The 20,173-nt window shown below is 38.2% G+C and overlaps 1 protein-coding gene across 1 annotated transcript in view; it reads left to right on the forward strand.

Annotated features, from left to right (window-relative positions):
- Plcb1 (phospholipase C beta 1) overlaps positions 1-20,173 on the forward strand; it is a 664,193-nt gene that overhangs the window by 484,856 nt on the left and 159,164 nt on the right. Inside the window, 1 exon segment of the mRNA XM_076929813.1 lies at positions 8,600-8,746. Within this exon segment, the coding sequence (XP_076785928.1) occupies positions 8,600-8,746 (147 nt within the window).

The raw sequence follows: 20,173 nt of genomic DNA on the forward strand, positions 1-20,173 counted from the left end.
AGAGCAACCATTTTGAAAATAAGATCACAGACTGCAACACATAGAAACATGTTCTCCCTACATTTGGCCTACACTGTGCATTTATTGTGCAAAAAATTAGACATGGAAACCTGAAGATGAGAGATCACTCCCAGGAAGACAAAGGCAGGTTCTTCTGCAGTGATGCCTCGTCAAATGCAGAGTTCTCAAAATCATTCATCAAAGTTCATTAAAGTAACCCAGTGAATGGTTTCATTCTACTGATTAGAAAATATAAATAAACTTGGGAGGCAGAGGCAGGCAGATTTGTGAGTTCGAGGCCAGCCTGGTCTACAGAGTGCGTTCCAGGACAGCCAAGGCTAACAGAGAAACCCTGTCTCAAAAAACCAAAAAAAAAGAAAATATAAATAAACAATAGTTACTAGCCATAGGAGGAAAACTCTTTTTAAAGTAGAGATATGGGGGGAAAGTAACAAAAAGGGATAAATATACAACAAGAATTTAGTTGAATATACATATAATTTTATTCTTAGAAAAGTAACAATAGATATTCATCTTTGAAGCATGAGCAGATGTCATTTTTAAAAGAAATGTCACATATCATAAATTGGCTTTTGGATATTAAAAAGAACATAGAGGAAACAAAACACTTAAAAAGGAGGTGGGAATAGAACTAAAGAAATAGCTAAGAGTCAAACAAACAAGTGAAAACTGAATATATATATATATTTTTCATATATACATATATGAAATTTATCCCAGACAAGCTAATAACTTTGATACCCAGCCACTACCAAAGCAGATGGTAAAGACAAAACCATATCAAGAAAAATCATTTTGAATTTTTACTAAATTGGAGCCAAATATACTGAAAATGTCTAGATAGACAAAAGCAAAATAGGTCACATAACTGTTTTCAAGATGATGGATTAAAAATACTTCAATATTTCCAACAACCATGCTAGAAATTAAAAGACAATGAAAACAACTTTATAAAAGAAAATTAAAAATTCTACCAAGAGTGCTCTACCCAGCTAAACTAGGAAGTATATATGCAAGTGAATGTGACCCATTTTCAGACATGCAGAGTTCAGGAAATTCAACACTCTTAAATCCACAGGAAACTACAGACAAATGTACTACAACAAAAATGAAAAATATATCAATGAATGAGCATGGGATAGCATGTGAGAATAAGAGAGAACAGGAATAAGCTAGAAGTAAAAGTACTTGTAATCCACCACTTTCTATTGTAATAGATCAGAAGGCTCACAGAAAGACTTCAAGACATTGCAACTGAGAGCACTCGCATTTGAACACATGACAATGAGGTTCAGGATACTGAAGGGCAGTTTGAAGTTGTCCTAGAGCTGTGTGAAAAGAAAGTAGTAAATGATAAATAACACACTTATTAAACTCGAGGGAAGTTAGAAAGTTAGAAATTGTGCAAGATGAGTTGTTGGGTGACTACACGACTTGGCTCTGAATAGGACACATAGCCATGTGTAATATCGGCTTTAAATACCGTGACCTCATATGTGCTGGGGGAGTAGACATAAGAAAGGATGGTGCCCTCTTCTTTCGTGATGGGAAGTTAAAAAAGCATAAACAAGAAAATTATTTTGAGAATTAGAAGTAAGTAGACATTTACCGAATAGCTGAAACATTATCAAGTCTTAGCTCCTCATCAGTGAGAAATGGGGGTGCTTATTTCTTGTTTTACTGACCTGAAACAGGTCATTTTTAGAAAGCAGCTTTAGAAATGCAATGGATTGAGAAGTCCACTTTTAGCTTCCAGACCATGCTGGTGTTCATCTTGTCATTATCTCCATCCCTCCCCATTTGGAATTTCAGGTATGCATCAAAAGCAAATTAAGAACATGACTTCATGGTAATCCTTGGAGATTCTATTCTCTATCTACCCTTGGTCCCTCTTTATGTCTTCCTTCCAAGCTCAGTTTACCAGTAATCAAAATTGCCAGACCTGGTCAGCAGACTTGTGGTCATGTTTTAGGTATCTTTTTATGTATATGAGTGTTTTTGCCTGTACGTATGTCTGTACACATCCCGTCTGGTGCCCATGAAGGCTAGAAGAAAGCATTAGGTACTCTGGAACTGGAGTTACAGGTGTTTCTGAGTTGTCCTGTGTGTCTTGAAAATGGAACCTGCAAGAGCAACAGTGGTCTTAACCATGGAACGTCTTTCCAGCCCTAAATATTTTGAAAGGCAACGAGCTGATGGACAGATCCCTGGTTTCTGCCAATGCACAACTCCGGAGTTCCTCTTCATGAGCATAAATCCACTTCCTTTTCTACTGTCCCTCAAGGCTCATGGCATAGCCTCAGACTGTGCCTTTACCCTGGAACTCCTCCAGGGCCTTTCCATATATTTGTGGGTGCACTACACATAGCTGAATGACACACCACTGTGTGTCAGAGCACCTCTGGAAGATGACAATGCCACAGATAAGTATTGAGTTTGGGTCTTTCTGATCCTACAGGAATCTGTCAGAAGAATGACAGCCCCTGTCTGTCCCAAGGGCAAAAGAGGCTCAAAAATAGGGAGAGTGTGGTGCATGATCATGACCTCAGTGCAAAAACCACATGACATTTCAGAGTTTATGACAAATATGTTGCTGGATAAAACTGATCAGACATTTAAATGGCCCATGGGGACCATCATGTGGTCAAGTCACTTTCCTCTGAGATCTCTTTAAAGATGGTTCCTCTCTAGTGAAGCCAGGTCTGTTCTCCCTTTTTAGACCCAGTCTCTTTTTCCACTGAACACTGTGAACACTGGGTTTCTACTGAAGAGCTTCATAGAACAGTGTTACATTACATTCCCTGTGGGACTATGTTTCCCTATATTGACTCCAAATGGTGTAATAGTTTGTGTTCTCATAAATTCCTTAAGGTATATTATGTGACCCATAGGGACAATGGAAAATATGCCAGTCTCTATTAAGAAAACATGTCAGAGTATTTATTTTAGCCTTTGTCTTTATTCTTTAAACTTCATTTGATCTTATTCCAAAAAAAAAAAAAAAAAAAAACTGTATTTACCATTGCTCCTCTTTGTGGCCTAATGTTTCATATTTCTGCTAACATGGGCTGTTTTATTTTAAATCATCTCTAATATATTAGCCCACTTGAATTTATAGAACTTGAAAGCTGGAAGAACAATTGTAAGGAGACCTGTGGGTGACAAGGAAGTCCTTAACTCACTGCTGGTAGGAATGTGGAAACTGAGTGTCTTAGCTGGTTACAAACTTCTTTAGAAAGACAATGTGTTTCCATTTGCTTGGTGCTTTGGTTGGTTTAGGTTTTGTGTTTGTTTTGATGATTTTATTACATTCAATTTTTGTGTGCATGTCTGACTGCATATGAACATGTGTGTGTGTGTGTGTGTGTGTGTGTGTGTGTGTGTGTGTGTGTGTGTGTAGAAACATGTAGAAGTCAGAGAACAAACAACTCCCCTTCTACCACGTATTTCATGGGGATCAGACTCAGCTCAGGCATGAAGCAAGCAACTTTATCCTCTCAGTTATTTTATAGGCTCCTGCTTTTGTTTTGTTTTGTTTTGTTTTTGTTTTGTTTTGTTTTGTTTTGTTTTGTTTTACTTTGGGGATGAGAAGAACTGAACTCATGGCTTTGTACCTGTTAGGCAAATGTTCTCCCAATGAATTAGTGTCTAGCTCCTTCCTGCATGAGTTCTCAGTGTCTTCCACCTTCTGCGTTCCTCCATGGAATATGAAAATAAATAGAAAAATTTCACAAACAAACAGTGAAAGATTTTTTTTTAATGCTGATGTTGTTAAGTCAATGATAATAACATTCTTCCATTGTAGGTGACCTGGAAGTAAAAATCTTAACAGTCTTTTCTCTGCCCCCACACCTTGAACAGTCAAAGGCATTTTTTCACACAATGTACAAAGTGTGGAATATATTTTGAATTTGAACTCCTGACCCTTCAACTGACTCACCTTCTATATTATACATTGACTAATCCTAACTTTCACAGTGGCATCTCTTGACTTTCCCATATCTCTACCCATTCACTGGGTGCAACAAGAATCTTGACTACTTGTTCCTTATATTAGCAGGTAAAGCTCTGGAGTGGAAAGTATCTGATCACTCATATTCTTTAGCATTTTTTGTCTGGCCATTCTGCAAGCCTATGCATTGTTCTTATTTAAAATTAGACAAGTGTAATCTAGCAAGATGTCTCAGTAGGTAAAATCATCCTCCCACTGCAAGCCTGCCTTCTTCAGTATGATTCCTAGAACCCTCAGGGGAAGGAGAGAACTAAATCCTGGCACACACATGCCCACACCTGCGTTCATACATATGCACACTCACTAATAATAGTAAGTAAAAATTTAAAATAAAATTAGAAAATTCCCTTCCCTGGGGATGTTTTTGTTTAACATAAATAATCTTCAGAAACACTAACTCATCTAAACTCCTAAATTGTTTTCTGACTGTGACCTGCATTTAATACTATGCTAAGGGTCTGTAATCATAGCTCAGTGTTTTAGGGCCTGTTTGTAATGCTGTTAGTGAGTGAGGCCTCTATACAATATTCAGCACCAAAAGGGGGGAGGGGCAGAAGCAAATTAAAATATTAGATTTCTATGAAACAATAAAAGTAAAACATTATCTAAAAGGCCAATATATAGATTCCTAACTAGATTTACATTTAATTTACCAATTTTACCCATGTCTGTGTTTAATTTTGTTATTCAGCTTGGTTTTTACTGATAAAAACACTAGGCAGATAGCCCAGCAGTAGAATACTTGCTTAGCATGTATGAGACACTATATTCAAATCTTGGCATGAAAACTTATAAAAAGTAAACAGGCATATTTTTCTGTTTTAATTATTACGTTTTTAATTAAAATTTAAAAAGATAGATAATAGATAAATTAATAGATGATAGATGGATGGATAGATAGATAGATAGATAGATAGATAGATAGATGAGTTAGTGGTTCATAGCCTCTTTAAACTGTTTTTTTTTTATATTCCTGACCTTCTTATTAATGAATGAATGAAATTTTGACACTTTGTTTTGTAAATTGCCCATTGATCTGAATTATAATGGTTTCATGGAAAGATGGCATTTGTACAATACATAACCTTCATTTTTTGCTCTGTAGTCAATATAGACAACAAAATTATTCACAAACAAGGTTCAAAGTTTCAAATTAATCACAGATTCTGTAAGGCCGAGATGCTGACCTTACATTTGCCTGGAAAAATGGCTCAAAGCTGACATTCTTCACATACTACATTTGTGGAGGACGGGAGTTTGGTTCTGAGCCCCACATTGAGTAGCTCAGTTACCTGTGAGTCTATCTCCAGGGGGATCTTATACCTCTACCTTCTGTCAGCACTGCCTCATGTGTATATACCTATATAGACACATAAAATGCAATGTATCTTTCTTTTAAAAACTAATTCGCTACCTCTATCCTATTGACATATATTTTATCTAAATTGTTTTTGTTTTGATTTTGTTTTACTTGGTTTTGTTGTCACATCATCTTTTACTGGTACATTTCATATTTCATTAAAAGGAATGTATACCCAAGCGTCCACTAACCTGGGAACTACAGTAAGCACCTACTCCCCAGCATTCACACCCATCCAGAAGTTATATTACCATCCTTTCCTAGCATGGAGTTTACTTCCTGAACCCTAAGGGATGGCCCCAATGGGAGACAGAGTCCTATGAAGCTTCTATTTGCATGAGATAAAAAGACCAAGTACTATTGTGCTGGGTGACCCTCTACTTTCAGAGAAATTTATTTTCTAAGTTGAATGGCTCTAATCATATAAAAGAATTAATCTGATGAGGTGCAGAGCATCATAGAAGACCCCAGGGATGGCAGAGCTGAAATTGTTCGCATTGTTGTGCCAGTGGCTGTTCAAGGGGTGGAGAGGTGTGTTCTCTGCCAGAATGGCAGCTCCTTGAAGTCAGGCTCTCCGTCTGCATTTCCTGTGCTTTATTTCCTGCAGCACATGCTAAATAACTTGTTAAATAACTAGAAGGTGAAGAGAGAGGAAGGAAAGGAACAGAGGAAGGGAAGGGTGAAGACCAGGTAAAGTGATATTTAGCAAAGTACAATAATCATACAAAACTGAAAGATTGGGAAAAAAATGAATCTCTTATGAAATTTTGCCTTACGAGTCCTATCCAAAACATTTTAGAATTAGCTATAGAAATAGCTTTGGCACTAAGCTGACCGATTTACTTAAGAAATTCATGATCAGTTGAAGGGATGTATGCATCCTCCCATCAAGGCTTTTTTTTTTTTTTTTTTTTTTTTTTTTTTTTTTTTTTTTTTTTTTTTTCTTTCTGATGGACACATGACCAAGATGGTTGCTGGGTTAAGTGATGGGTATTTGAGCGTATAGATGATGGTGCTTGTTGAAGATCAGTCACACATAAGCATAGCCTGCAGGCGAGTCTCTGCTGTAAGTCACAAACGTGCCAATTAAAGCCTTTATATCATCTATTTCATCTCCAACTAAGAGACTTCTTGCTACTTCTCCATGTTATCTTACAAAAACGATCAAGTTCCACGTTGGAGTCCAGTTTTAGCTGTTTAAGGTGCAAATTCCTGTTTTTATTTAAACATTTGTTTAGATGTTTCTTTCTGCTCTGGCAAAATAAGTTAGCCAGTGCTTGAAGAGGAAGCTCAGTGACCGGTGTTCAGCTCCTGGAACTCGTATAAAGGAAAAAAAAAAAAACAAAACAAAAAAAACCAAAAAACAAAAACAAAAAAAACAACCCTACTCCACAGAGCTTTCCAATCAGCCCCACATGTTCCATGGCATATTGGCCTATGTGTCCAACTTCCACCCATAATGCATGCACACAGACAGTAACGGTGATAATAATGATGATGATAATGATAAACAAAAATATAAAAACACATGTCTTTTTCATAGAATAGGCAGTCTCTTTAGAGAACCAATAGTCAAGCTTCTGTTCATTCATTCCTAAATAATATCAACAATGACTTAACTATAATATTCCCAGGATTTTGTAGCAGTTATCTTGAAAAATATGTTAGGTGTGAAAAAAAAGTACTGTAGCAAAATGTTACGGTTAAATCTGCTGTTTATAAATGGCACACCTAAAAAGAATTTAGTGATCCTAACTAAAATCCTTAATGGCATATGTATTCTAAATCAATAGCTCTGTTCATACCAATGCAGCTAGCAAAAGGAATTAAGTATGTGTATAAAGATTTAACTGCCATGCATTTGATAGTGTCATTTATACTTAAAAATATTTGAAACAAATTTAATAACTGATAATAATAGACTATTGCTTAATCTTATATTTTTTATGTTTTATAATATATAAAATATAAGTAGGTATATATTTTAGGAGTTCAAGCTAAGCACTGATCTTAGAGAATCTTGTGAATAAAAATATTTATAATGTATTGTTCATTTAATTCAGAAGAAATTACTGAACTATGTTAGATATATATGCGTATATTTGCATCCTATTAAAATACACACAGGCACACTCACACACTACACAGCAAAGCTTCCAAAGTCTGTTCTTCTGAAGGAACAATTATATGTTTAGAAAAGTGTTTGTTTTCTCTCTGCTTATCTCAACGGCTAAATTTCTTCTATGAAGATGTAGCACTTTTAAATGAACATAAAACTGTTCCAATAAGATCATAAGATATGCTACCCCTAACCTTTACCAACACCGTCTTCATTTTTCACGCATTTGCTGTTATTTTGAAGCTTGGACTGTTAAAGTTGAAGAAACACGCTCTGAATGCCTGCAGCCGCTGAGGTAGAGACTAGGGATTAGCTCAGTCCTTACAATGCTGCTTCAGATCGCACTCTCTAAATATGTAAATTCTATCTTTGAATTTTATTTCCGTATGCATGCTGAAGTAAAACAATGGTCTCAATGTTTAGCACTATCTACCTCAAAACGTTATAAGCAAACACAAATTTCTGAGTTGAATCATAACGTGAAAGTTATATTTTTCTATCTGAAATAAACTTGTAAATACAAACCCCAGAGCTCTCAGCTTCCCTTCCATATGCTTTCCGTGTGTTATATAGTCATGTGTTGTGTTGTTACCTTTATTTTATGTAAGGAGAAAAAAATAATTTGAACACTTTTAATTTAAAGTTAAGTAATTGTTCATTATTTTTATTATAAAAGTAAAAGCAATTCTATTCTTAATGGAAAATTTGGAACAACATCTCAAGGTGATTTACCCAGAGTTAACCTTTCTGTTTTTTAATTTATGAACTTGATGTTCACTGTTATATTTAAAAGAAGAAAGTCTGTATTTAAATCATCTCAAAAGTCAGGGAAGCATCAGAATAATCTTTCCTTAATTCATATTCTAAACAATCATGTGTAGCATGATTCTATACAAGGGTGCGTCCATATTAAGACAAAACTATACTATATCCTCTGTCTTCTCTTTGGATACTGCAGAGCACATTTTGTTTGTTTAGGATCAGTGCAAGCTGACCCCACCAGTAACCCCACCTGTAACCCCACCAGTAACCCCACCAGTATCAGAATGCTGAGCCTCTCACATGCCTCTAAATCCATTTTCTCCAGGGCAGATGTCAGTGGATGGATTCATGCGCTACCTGAGCGGAGAAGAAAATGGAGTCGTTTCACCTGAGAAACTGGATTTGAACGAAGACATGTCTCAGCCCCTGTCTCACTACTTCATCAATTCCTCGCACAACACCTACCTCACAGGTACGATGCAATTTTTGTTAGTTGGCAGGTCCCACTAAGCTTTCTAGTGTCTACTGTTGGAAAAACGAATGTTTCCTTTGTCCTGGGCGTGGCCTCTGGGGACTTGAGTTGCTTTGCTGACCTGTCCAGGTAGAAGCCACCCTGTGTGTATTTGTGAAGTTGTGCCATCCCCTCTGTACAGTTTGTGTTGTTTTCAAGTCTACTAAACTGTGTCAGCATCTGATGTTTTCTGAGCCATGGAATTGTGTGTAATAGGAATTCAGTGTACAGTGAACATACAGGCATTTCCAAAGGGAATATGGTTCAAATGCCTGTTAGTGTGTAGGAAGCCTTGTCCTATATCCAACACCACAAAAAAGGAACAAAGCCATTGATTGGCAACCCTACCTAGTTCTCTATGCTGTATTCATCTTTAAGGGCTCTGAGACCCCTCAGAGACTGCCGTGAGACAAATGACTTTTCATGCAAAGTGAAACAGGGCTTTTGATAAACAAACAGACATTTTCTAAGTGACAGATTTAGTAGCAAATGTAAATGTAAATAAATAAGAGAAAACAGTGTCTTACATTGATCCTAAAGTGAACATTGGCAAGGGTTTTGGTAAATCATCAGAAAGAAAGAAGTTTTTATCTCTAGTCACGAACTTTAAAATGTCCTTGGAGAAAATCAGCTGCTGGTTTTAAAAAGCAAAGAAAAGCTTTGAAAAACAAACATAATACTTCCCCTGCTTTGTAATCCTAACAGTTGTAAGACAACTGAAGTCTGGAGTGTTACTTGGTGTCTGAGAGAGGCAGATGGGCCTCACACCTTCCAGGTTGTATAGACACGCTGGTGGACCTGGTCTGGGCCTGTTCAGTTTGTGCTGCGGACTGGACTCGCAGCGATACACATAAAGTTAGAGATTCAAGTACCGGATAGACATATGACCTGTAAGAAAATTTCAATCTGCCAATGAGCGACAGGTCAGAAGTCATTTCTCTAGGCCCCCCTGGTATATCCTTTGCTCCAATCTCAAGTACATGTGCGTTGTTCCTACACTAAGTGAGAAACAGGCTTGAGCCAAGGTAGCACTGTAACCTTGAGACAGCCAGAATGGGCTATCTCGGGGTAATCTACACAGTCTGACACCATCTAGTTAGTACTGGAGTATATGAATTCCACAGCATTGCGTTTTAGGGGCTTGTGACAATCACATGGCTTGCCCACCATTTGTGACCTGCTTTTGCCTAATGGTGCTGTCTACTAAGAAAACCTCCTGCCACAAAAATTAATTGTTGCTTGACTCATCCTAAGCCTTATTCTAGTTGCTCATTGGCACATAGCAAACCAATCCAATGGAACGGCATAAAATAATGAGCATACCAAGTCAGTAATTTGACCAGTGAAGGAGTGTATAGCACATCTGTGTTCCTAGGGTCTCTTAGATTTCTCCTGGGAATAGTATCAGGATGTGAGAGATGACACAAACGACTTCTGTGGCGGAACCTTCTGTTATTATCTCCTACATGTCTACCCGGTCAACAGAAATGACTCAGACCTATGAGCCTGTTATTTGAAAGAGGCTGCACTGCATAGCCTGGGTTTCCCTGTGTCATGGGGACCCCGGGGAAGGTAGCCTTACTACATGGACTCTGCACTGCCAGAGCAAACACCCCAAATCAGGAGAAAGTTTACCATGGTTGTATAACTTGGCTTCTAAAGCTCAGTGAGATCTATTATTTCTGCAATTTGTTGGAATTCATGAGTCTACCTGGGTTCATAGAGGGGGACACAGCCAGGCCCTCAGTGGGAAAATCTGGAAGAGTTCTCAGTCCTACTTTAAGACCACCATAGGCCTCATAAGTTTAAGAAAGGGATGTGCACAGACAGATAGCTCTTTATGATTCTGAGGTCAGCCTGGTCTATAGAGCAAGTTCCAGGACAACACTACCTCATAGTGAGACCTTATCTCAAACAAACAAACAAACAAACAACTTAACCATAAAAAACCTAACAACAAATAAAAACACAATGTCCTACTAATAGAAAAGTGTGCACTCTGCCACCTTCCTTAGAAGACTCATTAAGACTCCTACTACTAATACTACCTGAAACAAGCAAACAAACACCACACACCACTCATCCATGTTTATCGCCCTTTTATAAAGGATTTTCCCCTTCTTAATTGGGTTCTCAACTTTGATACTACTGACCTATTGCAAACTTGGTGAAGATTATGGACTCTTCTCAGATGTAAATATAAGAAATAAAGTATCTAGCATTTAAAAAGAAAATAAAATTCACTGATATTTTAATAATTATTAAAATAATTTATTCTAAAGTAACATAAACTTTTGTAAACAAATTTTAAATGCATGTAAGCACTGTGTTCTGACATATGCAACAATTAGAATAAATTGTTAATTAGCTGTGATTTCTGTTAGTAACAAAGTCACAAATCTTGCCAGTGCAACTGTGACCTGTGACCTATATTTACAACTGGAAAGAATGTCACAATTTGCGTGGATGCCTTTTTTTTTTTAACACAAGTTCAAGGAAGTGTATCAAATGCCAAATTAAAAATACAGTTTTCATTTTCCTTTGTGTAACAGTAACTGCCTTTAACCCTACCTAGCACTTGAGAGACAGAGGCAGGCAGAATTCTGTGAGTTCCAGGCCAGCCTAGATATATACTAAATTCCAGGTCAGCCAGACCTACATGGTGACTGACACCCTGTCTCCAAAAAGAAGAGGGGGAGAAAAGAAAAGAAAAATAAACTTTTAAAAACTTAATCCAAGGAACTGCAACTTGAAAAGGTACTGCTTATAATAAAGTATTGTTTTTATCACATACTAAGGACAGAATTTTTTAAAATGTGTCTAAATTTTGTACACATGGAATTTTCATCACTAAAAACCTCTTCCAGCATTTGTATTTACATTCTTTGCTTCCCACGTGTCTCTAATGGCACAGTGATTAGGCATCATACTAACTGGATATGCATCCTCTCTTCTGCCATTCTGGAGTGTATCACTCCATGTTACATGGATGTGTGGTTGTCCTTTGATGATTTGTTCTGTCACCCATAGCCTTTCTCCCTCGGATGCTCAGGTGCCTCTGTTATCCCTTTTATGGAGCTTTTTGACAAGACTTGTGATCTTTAAAAATGCCTTGCCTCTAAGACTTACCTGTGTTCAGGCAGAATCAGCCTCCATCTCTCTCATCCCCCCATGTTTCCCCACACACACATTTACACACATACATACACGCAAGCACATGCACAGACACAATGAGCCCTGGTTACTTTCATGCTGAAAAAGTAATTTAATAGCAATGTGGGTCTTGTGCTATGAGGCATAATTTCTAAATGATTTTTGTGACAAGTTCTACCCAAATCTAGAAAAGAATTTTTTTAATTAACATGTATTTATTTATTTATTTATTTATTTTATGTATATGAGCACACTCACTGTAGCTTTCTTCAGACATACCAGAAGAGGGCATCAGATCCCATTATAGATGGTTGTGAGCCACCATGTGGTTGCTGGGAGTTGAACTCAGGAACTCTGGAAGAGCAGTCAGTGCTCTTAACTGACGAGCCATCTCTCCAGCCCTAGAAAAGAATTTTTTATCTGTTACTTCTTAAAGTATGTTTCACAAAGATATTTCCACTTCTATTTTCCAACATAAATTTTTAACTCTATAGCTGAACATCCATCAGTAATTTTAGTCTGTCACTAATTACATATAGTTACTAACAACCCTAATAATATGCAATTGCTTGTGATATCACAATAATACTTATGGAAAAATTATTCAACATTGAAACACAAAATAATGTAGTTCAAAATTCCCTTGATGGTTTCTTTTCATAAACTGCATTTCAGAGAAGTCTTTTTTACATGAGTCAATTTCTCGGCCTTCACTTACATCTTCCCCCCTCAGCATAACTGTGTAACATGGTCACAGGAGTTGAGCTCTGTTATGCCAGGCTGGTGCACAGGTTTCATTTGAATCTGAAAACAGACCTACTTTTTTGTCCAGTTATACCTTTTTTGGCTGTGTGCCAGAAGAAACCCAACTCAGCATACAAGATAAGTTCCTGGACATCAATGTATCCTGAGGCACTCTGCGGTAGCCTGGATGTGGACTCAGTCTGGCTAGAGCAAACTTGGTATTTAAAAACAACGGAGTACCTTTGACTGTAAAGAAGAAAAGAATGTTGTTTTTCTCTGGAAAATGAATGAAACTGGAGATAACCATGTATCATCTGTGAAATCCACAGTTTAAGAATTCACACCCGAAGCCAGATGGGGCACTATTCTGGAAGCTGAAAGGGGACTAGGAGAAAAGAGAAGGAGAGAAGGACAAGAGAGGGTTAATAAGACAAAGAAAATCAAAGTATGACCAAAGTATAACCATGACAACCATGCATGAAATTGTCAAAATGAAGCCCATCATTTTCTATAGTGATTTCGCATTAAAAAAAAAAAAAACTATAAAGGGTAATCACACATTAATGGCTAACAGTTCTGAGGAGGTATAACTTTTAGTTACTAGAAAATACAAGGACTCACCTTTTCCCCTGTTTTAATTTACTAGGCATGTAACCTGGAGCCGTTCATGTAAGGCAAGTGCTCTACCAATGAGTGACACCCCCAGCCCTCTGACTATTTTCTGAAAAATGAGTTCAAGTCAGCCTCTTCGCACTTATGTATCTAATTTACATAACATGATTCCTGATTAATTCCGACTCATTATTTGATTCTAGTAACATCAGCTGCTGGTAGCTTCTGACCTGATCTTGAGTAGTATACGTATTTTTCTTGCTCTGTCTTTTGAGTTATTATCATGCCATGGTCTGCATTGCACAAATTTGAATTAGATCAAATAAATTCTCAACTCATTACACTTTTCAAGTTCAAGACAAAGTATTCTCTCTCCTGTGTGAGAATTGAGGGGAATAACATATAATCAGGAAGGGAAGGAAAGAAGGGGGAAAAGAAAGGAGGAAGGAAGGGAGGAAGAGAGGGAAGGAGGGAGAGAGGGAGGGAAGAAACAATTTCCATAGGCTTTCAGGGTTTTGCCTGAAAAGCCCTTTTTTGATTTATGGTTCAAAAATATGCCTTTGTTTTGTATACTAGTAGGAGGGCTGTTGCTTTAATTATATACAAAATGAATACAGCATTCCTATTTCCCAGAGGGCTTTGAATAAATGTGAACATCTCTGTTATAAAAATTCAAACACTCTCAAACGAGTTAAACATGCTGATACACACACACACACACACACACACACACACACACACACACACACACAAAGCCTAATGCAAATCCAATTAAATTTGAAAACCAATAGCTAAGAAATAGGCTGGATTTTAACTGTGGTGTGCAGGCTCCTCGCCTGTCTGCTGGCTTGGATACTTGTGCTTCATCTCCATTTCTGAAACAAATAGGAACTTTAGCTAAATCGACTTCATTGGAGCAGTATGCTTGTAGTAGCACAAGGAGGGCTCCTGTTCACATGAGCCTGGGCAAGGCTGGGCACACGCAGATGGTGGCACTGGTAGGTCTGTGTTCTGACTGTAAGAAGAAAGACAGAATGGCCCAGGTGACCCTAAGCCACCCTATAGCCACTCCACTTTTCTTGGTGCATTTTCAGAACTTGTGTTTCTGAGGCACGCACTCTAATCCAAACAAAAAGACTTTCAAACTGTGGATTGTTTTCTTCTGAACCGTCAAAGGGACTATAAAAATTAAATACGTACAGCATGAGAAATGAATCAGTTCAGCAAGCTCTGTTATTTCCTCTCTCCCTGTTACTACTTCTCACTAAACATCAAGATGGACCCAAAAGGAAAAATACATTAGACTGATAAAATACCATGGGTACAATGAGCTGGTTATGAATTTTGAGAGTTTTGGACAGCCTTGTCAGTGACCCTGTAGTGACTGTGCTTTAGATTAGTGCTTCTCTCTAAGGAATCAATCACAATGATTCAAGGAGGAAAACAAAAACAAAAACAAAACAAACAAACAAACAAACACCCTAACAACAATGCAAAAGACTTTCCCAGAGCAGAACTCTACATAGTCACTTCAACATACACCTTAGCCGGCTCATATAATTGGCCAATATCCAAGAATTTGGAAGATCATGGTTCTGTATAAAGGCAGCTATATTCTGCATCATTACTTAATTTATAATATCCTTATCAAACTTGGAACAAAATGAAAGATTTGAGAATTAATGTGGAAAAATATTAGATTTACTTACCTTAACAATCTGATAAACTAAATTATTTTATTCAGATCTCAAATAATTATTTTCTTCTTCTTCCATACACTTTCTTGGCTGCAGAAAAAGTCTAGCTGTACCTTATAGACCAATCATTATTCACCTAAGACTTGAGTCCACCTACTCCCTTCTTTCATCCTTCTCCCTCTCACTAGACTGTAGCAACTGCAAGCTTTTATCATTTTTTTTTTAAATTACACACAGACCTAAGAAAATTGAGTGGTGGAATAAACAGGAAATAAACAAGCCCTGCTTGAATTTACCTTTCAATGACGCTCTTACCTTGGCTGCTTTATAAAATGAAGATAAATTAAAAGCGCCAGAGTTCCTGTGGTGGAACGTGATTGGATATGATTGGATACTGTCTAAATGACTTAAAAAATGAGAAATTTATACCCCACAGAGCGCAGCATCAGCAGCTGAGGCTTCGCTCAATTGGAAATTTATGAATGCCATCAGTTACTTCCTGTGCTTTGGGTCTCTAATGATTTCAGGTTGACTGTGTACCCTAAGTGTGGGCTTTTCATGGCCGATATCCACATCTACCTCTGTGAAAGTCCCTGACATAGGGTCCTTTTTTAGAGTGTATAGAGGACCCAAACCCACTCTCCCAGTCCACCCAGTAGTCTTTCTATTATTCCTATCATGTGTCACCGAATTGCACTATATACCAGAGGCCATGCTTACCACCACTATGGGAATAGAATTTTGCCTTAACAGAATGAGGAGATTCTAGATTTCTTTTCTCTGGCTGGGAGGGGGCCTTGAAGCCTATTATAACCTAAATAATGATCTGTTGGCAAGGAGATATACAAGAAAGAGAAAGAAAGTGTAATATCGCTGGGCGGTGGTGGCACACGCCTTTAATCCCAGCACTTGGGAGGCAGAGACAGGTGGATTTCTGAGTTCAAGGCCAGCCTGGTCTACAGAGTGAGTTCCAGGACAGCCAGGGCTACACAGAGAAACCCTATCTCGAAAAAAAAAAAAAAACCAAAAACCAAAAAACAAACAAACAAACAAAAAAAACAAAAACAAAAAAAAAAAGAAAGAAAGAAAGAAAAAAGAAAGTGTAATATTGTGAGGAGAGTTTAAATTCCTTGCTAAACAGGAACCACCATAATTCATATTCCACTCCTCTGCCAGGAGATAGGGTTAGGGGTGTGCCTTATTTTTGCATTCCCAGTAGCCAGTGCCTCCCAAAGAGAGCATGTTTGGGAATATATACAGACCTGATGATATGTCTGCCCATAGTAAGGCTTAAGGCTGAAATAGATTCTCCCAGGAGAGGGAATCTTTCATACCTTCTTGCTTAAGCCTTTAATATCACTTGAATCTATAATCAAGAGCGCTTTGTGTTCCTAATGAGAAAACAGCCAGTGAGTTCAGTATATTCTTGGTAACCTGGACTGATCCCATAGATGCAGCTGTGAGGTCATATGTCCTGACAGAGTGGCAAAAAATTGAAAGTAGGCAAAAATTTTGTGCCCATCTCCATTTATTGAAGGTGACAGTGTTTACAGAAGGAGACCGCTGAGTTAACAAGCACATTACATTCTAGAAGTATCTTACTTTGGAGTTGAAGGGAAACATCAAATAATGACAAACATAAAGAGAGACAGCTATTTGCCATGCTTTAAAGCATGAGGGATCTCTTAGAAGGTTGTATTAGTAGAGATGCTGTTAATTTCCAGTTTCAGGTCTTTTCTGTCCCGGGATGCCTTGGTAATCAGAGTCCAAGGTGCAGTGCCTGGAACCAGCACTGCTACAAGTACCAAAGGCAAAGGAGTGACATGAGGCACCTGTATAAGTCCATCTGGGAAGGAACAGCAGCTTAGAGTCCAGTCACAAAGTCAGGGGGAATTGCAGAAAGTATGCATGGTCAGGCAGAGACAAGGTCAAGGAATAGTACCAGAAATACCAAGGGTTGAACGGCTCAGGACATATCAGTAGTACTTAGCCCCAGTCATAGGGAACTGTAATGGCAGGATATGGTTTATAAAGAGAAGTAAAGAATTTCAGGGATGAAAATAAAGTAAACCAGAGACTTTAGAGAGAGAGAAAAAAAGAGAAGAATGGAAATTATATCATATCCAGGGAACATAATAGGAATTCCAATTGCAAGTAATGGGACAGTTGAGGATATGGATTTTTCTCTCTGCTTTCTTTGAAGTCTTCCATTTCTTATTCTTTTAAAAACAAATGTCCGTTTTAAGAATGAGCAAGAAATTTACTTTGGAGGGATTCTGCATGGTAAAGCCAAGCAGTCTTTAATGTTTCAGATTGTTTTTTACCTCACGTACCCTACACTGAGAAAGTACATTCAATTCCTTCTGATTATTCTTTGAATGACATATGCATTGGCAAGCCAGTTCACAGAAATGTTTTTTAGACGTGCCTTGAATCATTCATGACAGAGTACTCCAGGTTTTACTTAGGTACTGACGACATAAAATAACGCCTCTGCTTCGAAAAAGACAAGAAAACAGTTTGTTGTGAAGCGGGTGTGAGTAAGCCTGCACCAGGAACAGAGACCCTGAAGGATCGGTTCACTATAGAAGAGGTTGTATGAACTTTTTGTAGTCACCAAGCAAAAGGGAAGTTAATCAGCACATGTCCCAAGTACAAAAACATTGATGGGAGCCTAATGGGGCAGGGTGGAGTAAGGGAGTGATCCCTGCTGTGGGTTCATATGTTATCTTATGGACTGCGTCTCATTGGGGTAGTGAAGGCTGGAGGCCTACTGTTGGGCTGGAAATATTGGTATCAACTAGTCACAGCTTGTGAGATCTTTTAGAGAAGAGGAGCTAACTCTAACTGGCCTCTGACTCTAAGAAGCTGAAGCAGAAAGGTTGAAATCAGGGCTAGTGTGATTCTATCCTCAGTACACACACACACACACACACACACACACACGCACGCACGCACACACGCACAGACACACATACACACACACACATACACACATACACATACACACACACACACACACAAACACACACACACTCATACACAAAGTAAAAGTATTTGGTTACCAAAGGAACTAAGATATCCCTGGATAATTTTATCTTTGGCCTTCTAACAGTCCATCTATTCACAATGGCATGTATAGTCCACCAAGACCAAGTTCTCTGTGGTATCTGATGGTTCCAGAAATTTGGGAGTGTTCCACATAGTGTGTCAAGTGTTGCCAGAAAAATTAGGGGTCTCTTCTCAGGCTTGTTGGTCATGTTAATAACAGCATGGACTCAGAAGAAAGCTTGAGTTTAAAACAACAATAACTCAGGTATGGGTGAGAAAGCTGTAAATCTCGTCAGCTTGAGGGCGATGAAGAGGAAGATAATACATTTGTCAAAAACCCTATGGGGGTGGAGAGTAGGAATGGAATAACTTTTATTACAAAAGAGTGAGAAACCTTGGAGTTCCCTGGAGAACTTGTCCAGGTTTTGGCAACTAAGATAACAAGAAGATAAAGTGTTCCACATCAGAAAAGTAGGCAGCTTAACAAGGTATTGACTCTGTAAACAGAAATCACATGACATGGAAACGTCAGTGTCATTAGTACCACATCTCTCATAACCCCCACATAACTGTCTACGTTTCCTGTGGCTGTAATAAAATGCTCTGGCAAAAGCAACTTAAAGGGGCAAAGGTTTATCCTGAGTCACAGATCAAGCAGAGTTAATCATGGTAGGGAAGTTAGGACATTGAGGCAGCTGGCCACATGCCAACCACTATCGGAATAGGAGGATGAGTGTAGAGTGTCATTAGTGAAGATTCTCTAGACTCTAGAGTAACAGAACCTGTAGATGAAGTACACACACACACATGATTTACTAGAATGACTTACAGGCTATAGTCCAGCTGATTCAACAATGGCTGCTCATGAATTCAGTAGTTGTTCAGTCCATAAGGCTGGTTGTCTCTGCTGGTCTTCAGGACAGACCAGAATCCCTAAGAAGTAGGCTCTAATGCCAGTGAAGGAATGGTCTTGGCTAACAAGGGAGAGAGGAAGCAGGCAAAGGAAGTGAGCTCCCCTCTTCCATGTCCTTTTATAGGCTTCCAGCAGAAGGTGTGGCTCAGATTAGACTTGAGCCTTCGTACATGAAAAGATCTCCATTAACAGTGTGTCTTCTCACCTCAAAGATCTGCATTAGAAGTGGATCTTCCCACTTCCAATGAGCCAGTTAAGCAAAAAATAAATAAGTCCTTCACAGGTGTGCCCAGCCATTTTTTGGGTTTTAGTTAATTCTAGATGTAGTCAGGTTGACAACCAAGAATAGCCATCACAGATGCTATGCACAGTAGGTGGGCCTTCTCACCTCAATTAACAGAATCAATGCAATTCCCCATATGCACGCCCAGACGTCTGTCTCACAGGGATCTAGAGTCTATAAAGTCACAATAACAGCACACATGAAGATCTGCCCTGTTTTATGCAGGAACAAACCTTCTGATAAATCAATCTTATGATTTATCAATCTTTCAGTTCATCACTTCCCATAGTTCAGAGGTTTAGAAATAAAAACAGTGTTAATTTTCACTGCCCCTCCCCCTTGTCCTCTATGTGGCAGGCAGGGGGACAGCTTCACAATTAACAATAAACTTTGAGGCAATTATAAATGGCAAATTGATTATCCAGCATCAGGAGTCTCCCAGGTCATTCTGTCAGCAGTTTTGTCTTTGCAGATACATTTGTGTGTTTAAATGCCCTATTTTCCTACTAAAGAAAAGTGATTATGCAAATGTACTTAATCAGTCTTCCGGTGCAATATAGCACCGAAGAGTGTTGTCCTTTTGTTCTGTTGATGGTCTGGTATTGTGCCATGCATATAAAAGTAAAATTAAGCCAGTTGGCCTAATCTCGTTTTTTTCTTTCCCCTGTGTGTCTCCACAGGGCAGATGCTGTCCATTTCAAAGTCATTTTGATAATTTTTTACCAACATGCTACAACTGGCTATAAAAAATATCCAAGGGCGGAAAGGGAGAAAGCGGTCTGTACTCCCAACGCTACAAAGGGTGAGGCAGGAGGGGTTTTAATTTGAGGGTAACCTAGACTACAGAGTAAGACTATGACTCATAAGCAAACAAGCAAGCAAACACAAATAAATAAATAAATAAAAATAAATAAATAAATAAATAAATAAATAAA

Source organism: Arvicanthis niloticus, chromosome 2, assembly GCF_011762505.2.
Source record: "Arvicanthis niloticus isolate mArvNil1 chromosome 2, mArvNil1.pat.X, whole genome shotgun sequence".
Taxonomy (NCBI): domain Eukaryota; kingdom Metazoa; phylum Chordata; class Mammalia; order Rodentia; family Muridae; genus Arvicanthis; species Arvicanthis niloticus.